This window comes from Ochlerotatus camptorhynchus, unplaced genomic scaffold (genome assembly GCF_037179485.1).
Source record: "Ochlerotatus camptorhynchus isolate MF236.1 unplaced genomic scaffold, CSIRO-AGI_Acam_v1.1 ptg000330l, whole genome shotgun sequence".
NCBI lineage: Eukaryota > Metazoa > Arthropoda > Insecta > Diptera > Culicidae > Ochlerotatus > Ochlerotatus camptorhynchus.
Window position 1 is genome coordinate 1116550 of NW_027040818.1, and position 9661 is coordinate 1126210.

The following is a 9661-nucleotide window of genomic DNA, read 5'->3' on the forward strand; positions in this document are numbered from 1 at the left end:
GATATGGATCGGAGATGTTTTCATGGCAAATTATGCATAACAAGTTTGCACTCACAGGGAGAGGTTACCTCCTGCGCAGCTGCATTTTTCAGAAAATGGTAAATATGTGCGATTTTCACTAAGATGAAAGTGGAAATTGACTGAATTTACTTAGGAAAGGTTGTATCATGAATTCAAGAGCAAATTTTCATTATGTCGTAAGTAACATTCGCACCAATCCGAGAAAAATAAAGTTTTGTTTTGATGACCGAAAAGTTATTCCTATTTCCAAGTAAACACATATAATCTCAGAGTGATAGCAATGTTTAACATATTTAGCAGGGTTTTAATCATACAAATGCAAATCGCTAGCTTTCATGCTAAAAATACTGGTTTTTGAGTCAAAAGTTATTATACGTCGTTTGGGGGCCCCTATTGTTACTTAAGTCAAAGTGTATTTACCAGGATATTCGGGAGAATTATCAATTACGTCTCCTTACGTGCAGCCCATTCATCATTTTAGGACCACCGAAATCATCTTAGCAACAAACAGTTCGATTTATTCACTTTAATAATGAGAAAGCGAAACGACGAACGTACACTTTTTACGGGTTTCTCAGCGCTGTTACATAAATCAAACGGCATCTCCATAGAAATTGGGTGACTTAAGTAACATCGAAAACTATTTTGATCGGAAGGTGATTACGTCAAAAAGCAATTTGGCTGGCAAATAAATTTAAAAATGGGATTTGATCCTATATTCGGACAGTATATAGTGTAATAGCAGGAGAATCGATTGACACTGATAGCTCGACTTTGTTTACCTTTGTTACATTCGACGTAATGAAAATTTGCTCTTGAATTGGTTGTATAGGACGCCTATATTCAATAAATGTTCATTTTGGCCTTTTTTAAGCAAACATATTGATACCATTGATACTCACAATTTTCGACGGAAAACGCACCGGAACTTGATTTACTCAACACGCACCATGCTATAAAATGGTGCTAGATGGTCTTCAGAGTGATAACAAGATGAAAAATCATCTTTATTTTGAGAAATTGAGCAATTTACTTCTGTTTACCATCATATTTACGATGCAGCATTGATTGAGCCGTGAAATGAAATGAATATATCTTATGAAACTTCACCTGGAAAAGTCAAAGATGCCCATCAATCTGATCGTAAAAACGTTTTCTTCTTCTATTCGAATGTTATATTGGAAGGATTTCATGCAGGCTTGATGAAAATTATGATTTAATGCTAATTTTCACGAACTTTATATACAGTCTGTCAACATTATCATCATCATGCAGTGATGACATTTGCGTTGAGCTTTTGCGGCAATCTTCCAATAGCAAAACTTGCCATAACAAAATGGGCATAGTTCAGTCACAGGCAAACAGACATAACACTCACAAGTTATTCATAGAACAAGCATTTAACGGTCAATTTAAAAGTATTTCAGTTGGTAGTACTGCCACCTGTGGCGCGCATAGTCAATTCCTTTGCGTTTGACGTTTACACACTACCGCCATCTGTTCAGCGTACTACCCACCACAGTGTACTCAACAGATGGCGGTAATGTTTTAGCGACGATGTTTTACTATAAGAAATATTCAATGAGTTATGTCTGTTTGTCTGTGGTTCAGTTTAGCAAACAAACTAACACTTCTTCCTACTGTGTTACCTTTCTATTTCCCGCCTATAGTACCTGTGGCGGGTTATATGAGTGTTATCCCCTAACTATCAATAATTCGACCACAGACAAACAGACATAACTCATAGTATATTTCTCACTGTAAAACATCATCGCTAAAACATTACCGCCATCTGTTGAGTACACTGTGGTGGGTAGTACGCTGAACAGATGGCGGTAGTGTGTAAACGTCAAACGCAAGGGAATTGACTACGCGCGCCACAGGTGGTGGTACTACCAACTACGATATTTTTAAATTGACCGTTAAATCACAGACAAACAGACGTAACTCTTTGAAAAACTTGTTCTTGAAAACATAGTATCTCAAAACATATAACCTCAGTAACGACATCTATCTGGCTTCTCGCGGAAAACAAGCTTGCTCGCTAACTCGTAAACAATATTGCATGAAATTTCTATAGAATATATAGAAACGTCAAAGTGATCCGATGCCAGCGCTGCGGCGAGTAGTTCGCGGAACTGATAATATTCAAATCAACCGTTAAATGCATGAACGAAGATACACAATGAAGAGTTACGTCTGTTTGTCTGTGGTTAAATGCTTGTACGATGATCAACTTGCGAGTGTTATGTCTGTTTGTCTGTGATTCGACAGTGAGCATGCATAATGGTCTACCTGGATGATCTCTTCGTCGATTTTCTCTTTAAATGGCTATAAATTGTAAGGGAAGCAGTTTTCTGGAATTTGTCCAATATACAGCTGTAACAGGTTGTATTGGCCATCAAAAGGAATAACAAACGCACCGAGAAATGTTATTCTAAACTAGTTATTAACAAAACAAGCTGAACATTGCATTAGGTCCTATGTAACATTGATCGATTCTCTTCGTCGACTTTTTCTTTCGTTAGTAGCTCGAGCCCATAACCGTTCCTTGTTGTGTTTGCCGTATTAGATGCTAGATAAAAACTTCTTTTATCGATTTGTGTGCTGAAAATATCTGGGAATGCATTTACATGACCGTGGGGTTACAAAGAGAAAGTCGACGAAGATAATCTGTCAATGTTACTTAAGACCTAATGCAATGTTCAGCTTGAAAAGAAATCTACGAAGAGAATCGATCATCGTGGTTACGCCATTATGCATGCAAGCCCAAGGATTATTGCATGCAGATTTCGTCCATAATACCAATGCTGGCCATAGAGTTCTCTACCACCGTTAGTATTAGCAACAATCAATACGAAACTAACGATTTTAAATTGGCTCACCACTTTAGTAGCCTATTGGTCCCAAGCAAACGATTAACGTACCCTATTCTAGTTGAAATTCTATTACTACACTATGTTTGTTTTGATTCGCTATGAAAGTTTGACTGGTCAAAGTAGTTTTTATTTACTTGTGTGAAATTCGGAAAGAATTTTCCATTAGCTTTCTACCCAAAAGTAAGTTAGTTGTACTCAAAAGTAGGTAAATATAATTATACTCAACGTTGGGTTCCCACACTTTACTACCCCTGTTGGGTGGTTTTGCTCCTCCGTTTTTGACAACATTAGAAGGAGGAAAGGAGACAAACTAGTCAAAAGTAGGTAAAAGTGAACTGGTGGTAGGGTAGTTTTTTCTTACCGTGTACAAAAGATCGAATGAAATGTTTAGGGAGAAATGGTCGGATAGCCAAAAGGTCGAAATGAACAAAAAGTGGAATCTAATGTGTAGGGACAAATGGTCAAATGGAAAAAAAAGATCGACTGTGTAAAAGCACAGAGAACAGACATCCAAGCTTAAACAAATTTTTCGGAAATTTATGTGTAAGAATTCAAATTAAAATACGTTAGAAACACTAGCGCCGGCATACGGAATGTTGCGGCTCGAACTGAACTAAAATTTGAGTTGATCTTATAGAGCTTTTTGACGTTAATTCGGCGCACACTACTGCACCATTTAAATCGAACGAGTGCGAGCAAGAGGGAAACAGATTAGTGGGAAAACAAACCGTCAATTCATTCATGTGCGCTAGATAGAGAAAGACGATTAAACGTCAAAAAGGTTTATTGACCGTGTATCCAAATGAACTGTCAAATTTGTTCAAAACAAACAAGACAAAACAACGGAAATCAATCCTGTTTCTGCGGAACCAATATTTCAGAATAAAAAACTAGGCTCTTTTACAGTTTGCTCTAGATCTTCAACCGTTTTTCTTTTCAATTTTAACTGGGCACAGTAGTCAGGAGCAACATTGACTTTTCTTGATTCACTGGCGGTGTATCTTCAAATGATTCAGTGAAGGTGTGAACTCCAATTAGCCCTCATTTAAATTCATAAAAATGTGATAAGATTTGAACTCTGCATCCGTTCCAACCGGTGAGCACTCGTGTTTATTTCAGTTACCGTGTGGACGTAATTTGTGATGAGCCCCGGTCCCTTTCAAATTGTATTATTATTTATATACGATCCATATATTTGAAATGACGTTTCACATTCATCTAGTGATGGCCGATTTTCATTCGAATAATCGATTAACGAACCGAACAGTAAAATACTTGTAATCGGTTATATCATGCCGATATAAGCATTAACTTCTGCAGAGGATCATCACCGATCGTTTCAAACAAGTTTTGCACTCTCATTGGTGGAAATATGACAGCACAGCGAACAAAAAATATTCGATTAATTGTTAATCGAGTCATTAAAAAATGCGACATCTCTGATTTTGATGTGATTGTTTTGATAAAAAAAAGCGCGCAAAATTTCATCTCTACCGAGGGGGCAGCAAAACCACAAAATTACCTTGCATACTGGGGGTATTCATTGGATGAAAGCAGGCTGTCAAATACGAACAATCGTTGCCTACCTCGCATAACTGGTTCCAAACGTAAGCAAGCCATAAGAAACCTAAAGGGTTTGTTTACGTTTGGAACCAATTTCATACAAGAATGATCAGTAGGCTGATTTTACAGCATGTCCCCCCAGATATTGTACCATTTCTATTTGGTATAGGGGATACACCAAATTTTACTGGAATATTCGTATGAATTGTGACTGTATTATTTGTATAGGAATATGCGACTTCTCGCTTTATTCAATGACAGCCCATCTATTGTATCAGTGAAGAAAATTGAATCACAACTACAACTATTGTAAAATCCTCCATTATTCAGTGTGAATCATCACAATAAGACTTTCCTCTCGATTTATAGAATGTCGATCCAACTTGTTCCACTTTCCACTGCTAGTCAAAAATACATTTTTAATTGCAGGATTTTTCCAGCGATACCTATCGACACTTGCGACATGATCATCTTGATCGTGGCTTATGCGTGGAACGCTGTCGCAGGCTAGTATCCCAAATGGATAACGAAACCATTCAACAGTTGCATGTCGAAAAATTCGATATAAATTTCCCTGTAAGTCTTCTCAGTCACATCAATACCGAAAACCAGCGCAGTATCAATTAAAACCCCTTCTCAACAGTACATCATAGATTCCAAAACATTCGAAGCCGTCCATGTCCATCAGGATCGCGCCATCTACGGTCGGCTAATCAACATCTGCGAGAACTTCATACTCCGCAAAGTCTACAACCTGACGGCGTACACCGAGATCGAGTACTGCACCCGCCAAAGTCAGCAGATCGACGTCGATCTGCTGGATTTGACGTTCCTCGTCGTTTCGATGGTCCTCATCTGCGTGGTGATTTCATCCACCTGGTTCGACAGTCGAATGAACAAAAGCAAGAAGAACGATCACTACATCGTGGAAGTTCCGTGCAAAAGTTAGTGTCCGCGGTCATTAGCATCAATTTATAATCTTATTAATCAACCGTCGTCTACCCTCTCGCACTTCCCCTCTACAGGATCAATGCTGCTCACGTCGTTTTCGTTGAAACGAAACTGGTACCGTTTGATTAGCCGTTCCAAAGATCAGCTTAATGAAGATTTGCGCTTCTTCCAAACGTTCCGCTTCCTGACGTTTCTGCTGGTGATCATGGGCCATTGTTCCGATATGTTTGCAGTCACTCCCATCAGCAACACTTTCGATCGGGAACGGGAGTATTACAAACCGGAAGCGTTCACCCTAATCAACGGATCGCAGATCGTGCAAACGTTCTTCCAAATGAGTGGATTTCTGCTGAGCATACACTTCTTCACAACCCGAGCCCGCCTGAAGGAGATCCGTTGGTCCGTGGTTGTGGCTGTGGTTGTTTATCGATTTATTAGGTAGGTGTGACTTATTCATTGGTGACCTTTGCTGCTGTGAGATATTTACAATATCATTTAATCGTAGGTTGACCCCAGCGTATGCCTATGTGCTGCTACTGCATGCCACCTGGTTGCCGAAGCTGCAAGATGGGCCACTGTGGATGCGCGGAACGCAAACCGAGAAGTACTTCTGTCGGAAGAATTGGTGGACCAATTTGTTGTATGTGAATAACTACGTGAATGCCGATGAGCCGGTAAGGTGACTGACATTTATTACTGGAATTTTTTCAACTAATTATTTTTTTTATTGAATCTCAGTGCCTCCAACAAGCATGGTATCTTGCATGTGATTACCAGCTGTTTACACTGGGAATGATCCTGGTGGTTGCTGTGACAAAGTAAGTGTTTAATTTGAAATCCGTTTCCCAGAAACCAACTTTCATTCGTTCACCAATAAGAGACCACATTTGAATGGAATGATTAAAAAAAAAAAAAAAACTCCCGCCAAACATCTGCGCATCTTATTGATTAAATTAGTAAAGTTCGCCGACATTTAGAAGCCCTAATTTCAAAGCTAGTGTTGAACCGGTTTTACTTTTGGACACACTCCGCCGAATTAGGGAATGGAAAAACCCTTTATATTCACACACTCATATTGTCATAAAATAGGAACCGTTTGAATTTTGGCAGAATTCAGGTCAAGCAGGTTTAGCTTAACCTTCAAATGCTGGGATTCAAAACTAGTCGGCAGCGTGGACGATACGTGTCGCTCATAAGACGATCTTTGACGATTGCGAATGTTGACGACAATATTGTTTTCTAAAATTGTCTAAATTTTGATTCACGTGCGGCAAAACCGGTTTGATGAAGAAACTTACTGTTAATCTATCTATATCTATCTATATATATAAAAACGAATTTATGTCTGTCTGTCTGACCCTTATAGACTCGGAAAAAGTTCTTGTGATGGTTCAAGACCCCTCCCCCTTCTGTAAGGGCGGTTCCCATACAAATGAAATAGAAATTTCTGCATAACTCGAGAACTAATCATGCAAACGGAACCAAATTTGGCATGTGGAGGTATAAGGAGATGGTCATAGGATATAGCCCCTTAGATAAGAGCGGGGGGGGGGCTACGTCCAGTATACCATGATTTTTTTATCGGCGCATAAACTCAAGCTAATATTGAATCTCAAGCAAGGCCGGACACACTCAGCTAGAGGAAGATAAAATTAATAGTTTAGGGATTGCTCCCACTTAGTTGTAAACAAGTTGACAACAATTCATGAGTCATAGTTTTGAATATATTACTGAATTGAAGGACTGTGTTTTGTTCTTTCTGGAACACCCTATATTTTGAATTTACTAATCGCCTATTTCAGAAAGCAATAATAATTTTGGTTTAACTAGATCTATGTTGATTTAATAAATTCTAATTTCTGTTTCAGATACCCCAAGCTAAGGACCCACATCTTCTCGGTAGCCATGTTCCTTGCTTATTTGGTTCCGGGATTGATTGTATATTTCGCTGCATTTGATGGTGCCTTCATTAATAGGTTACAGTAAGTCGCTAATCTTAGCCAACCTAAAAAAAAAGAATGTCCACCTTCATCAACTTTTTTAACAGGGACGAACGATTCATCTTTTGGTTCGATCGAATGTACCAACTCACGTACGTACCATTCCACACCAACATGGGCTGCTACCTAGGCGGAGTCATCATGGGAATAATCTACTACAAACAGCGCAAGAACCACCACGAAGGCAATCGAGCTTGGGTAATTCGTACTTTCCTCTTTTCATAACCAAAATCATCTTCCTTGGCTAACACCGGTTCTCACTGTTGTTCCAGTATATGCAAGCACTGTGGTACCTGGTCGTCCCCGTTGGCATCCTGTGCCTGATGAGCAACTCGATTTTCTATCTGTACAAATTTGAGAAGCCGGCCATCTGGATGGCCGTGTTCTATCCGGTGATGAAGCACATGTGGATCGCCCTAGGGGCGATGATGATCTACGGCATCATCTACGAGTACAGCAAACCGATCAAGGGATTCCTAAACTTTTCTATCTTTGTCCCGCTTGGCCGACTGACGTACTGCGCCTACGTTTGCCACGTGTTTATGCTAAAGAATACCTTTTTCGGGACGCGGGAGATGGGCTACTTCAGCAAGATGTCACTGGTTGGTATCATTTTCCGATCCAAAAAATTTGTGATGATTAATTTGCGACTATTTTTTTTATTAAAACAGCTTTCCAAAGTACTAACGGTCCTGGTGTCATCCTACCTGATGGGACTGGTACTGGCTATGCTGTTGGAATTCCCAGCCACGGCCATCCAGAAGCATCTGTTTGCTAAGAAGCTAGGTAAGTAACGACTCTACACTGTCACTTGAAAGTACCCATTAATTAATACAATTTCACAGAATTTGGGGGAAAGGTGTTTATACCAACTAAACGGGATATGTTTTACCCATTAATGGGTAACTGTTACCCAGGAGTATCTTTGGATACCCATTTAATGAGTATAAACACTTTTCCCGACAATGGATGAAATTATACTCAATAATGGGTACTTTCAAGTAACAGTGTAGTTACAAGACAAAAAATAATCAAATTGTAATTATTTCAATCATGTTATTTGCAGAAGAAGCCACAATTGAACCAAAGTCATCGCAAGCTCGAAACAATAATGTGATTACAGTGAATGGAGCAGTGCCCGCATGAGATTTGCCATTCATCATTAATGAATTCGTATGGAAAACGACTCTATAGACTGTGTTTACACTAATTTTAAGCCTATGGTAATGTTATTACTAATAATATCAGCGTAATGTGGTAGAGCATATCTTTATTCGAAAGAAATCTATACCCAGCCGGGAAATGTAAGATTCTATAACAGATTTGCATGAAACATATGCAGAATTTGCAATGTTTCGTGACATGAACAATTTTCTTTAATGTGGTAAATTTACAATTTTTACATTAGCTTATTTATCGAACAAAGTTTGTTTCCCTAAGTGCATTGCGTCTAAAAAATCATCTCGGGAATGTTTTAGACAAAAATGTGCATTCTGGAAAAACTTGCTGGAACGCTGCAGTCCATTGCAAGAATTGCCATAACATTTGTTGTATGAAACATATGCAGAGGATGTAATAAATCCAACCTTACATTGGATGTAAGAGAAATTTATTTCGCGTGTTTCTGTTCAAGGAATTTGAAGAAAAAAAACTCCTCTGTCACACTTTCTTTGTCATAACAATTCGGAGAAGCACCAGCCACCAAAGGGATACAATTGGAAACCATCATGTACACCAACATAAGTTCCAGTTCATAAACTTATGCCATATTGGATCTTACCACCGTGATCGTCATATCTGCAGTATGGAACAGTACTACCACAAACGAAGTGGCAGACGACTAACTGGCGAAGAAATCCATTAAAATAATGTGGTTCACTGTAATAGAATTTTCTTGGAAGCTTGTGCCATCATCCACCAGATGGGTTAGTTTTTGGTTATGATTTGAACCAAGTTAATTTTGTGTACAATGATTCTTTGACAGTGTGCGAAGAGTGTATCATTTTGTCATTTTTTTTTATGCATTTCAGTTTTAAGTAGAGTGAAAGAGATAGAACCAAAACATTCTAATACATTTGGTGAAAATGCTAGTACAATCCAGTAGTAGTGTTGCCATGTGGTACAATCCAGTGCTAATGGTGTTGCCATGTGGTACACTGAAAAATTGAAATAGCAGGTTAGTCACCAAAGTTTTCGAGCCGCTCCGTCTGTTACTTCGATTGTGGTACTGCCATAGAGGTAACTGTA

General features: G+C 38.9%; 1 protein-coding gene across 1 annotated transcript in view; it reads left to right on the top strand.

The window, feature by feature from the left end:
* Positions 1 to 8661, top strand: part of LOC135708369 (nose resistant to fluoxetine protein 6-like) — a 51761-nt gene extending 43100 nt beyond the window's left edge. The window contains exons 3-12 of the mRNA XM_065230450.1: positions 4893 to 5039; positions 5107 to 5407; positions 5489 to 5852; positions 5920 to 6088; positions 6153 to 6232; positions 7283 to 7396; positions 7462 to 7612; positions 7687 to 8016; positions 8086 to 8200; positions 8481 to 8661. Of these exons, the coding sequence (XP_065086522.1) occupies positions 4893 to 5039; positions 5107 to 5407; positions 5489 to 5852; positions 5920 to 6088; positions 6153 to 6232; positions 7283 to 7396; positions 7462 to 7612; positions 7687 to 8016; positions 8086 to 8200; positions 8481 to 8560 (1851 nt within the window). The 3' untranslated portion in view covers positions 8561 to 8661. The remainder of the gene's footprint in view (positions 1 to 4892; positions 5040 to 5106; positions 5408 to 5488; positions 5853 to 5919; positions 6089 to 6152; positions 6233 to 7282; positions 7397 to 7461; positions 7613 to 7686; positions 8017 to 8085; positions 8201 to 8480) is intronic.
* The last annotated feature ends 1000 nt before the right edge of the window (positions 8662 to 9661 follow it).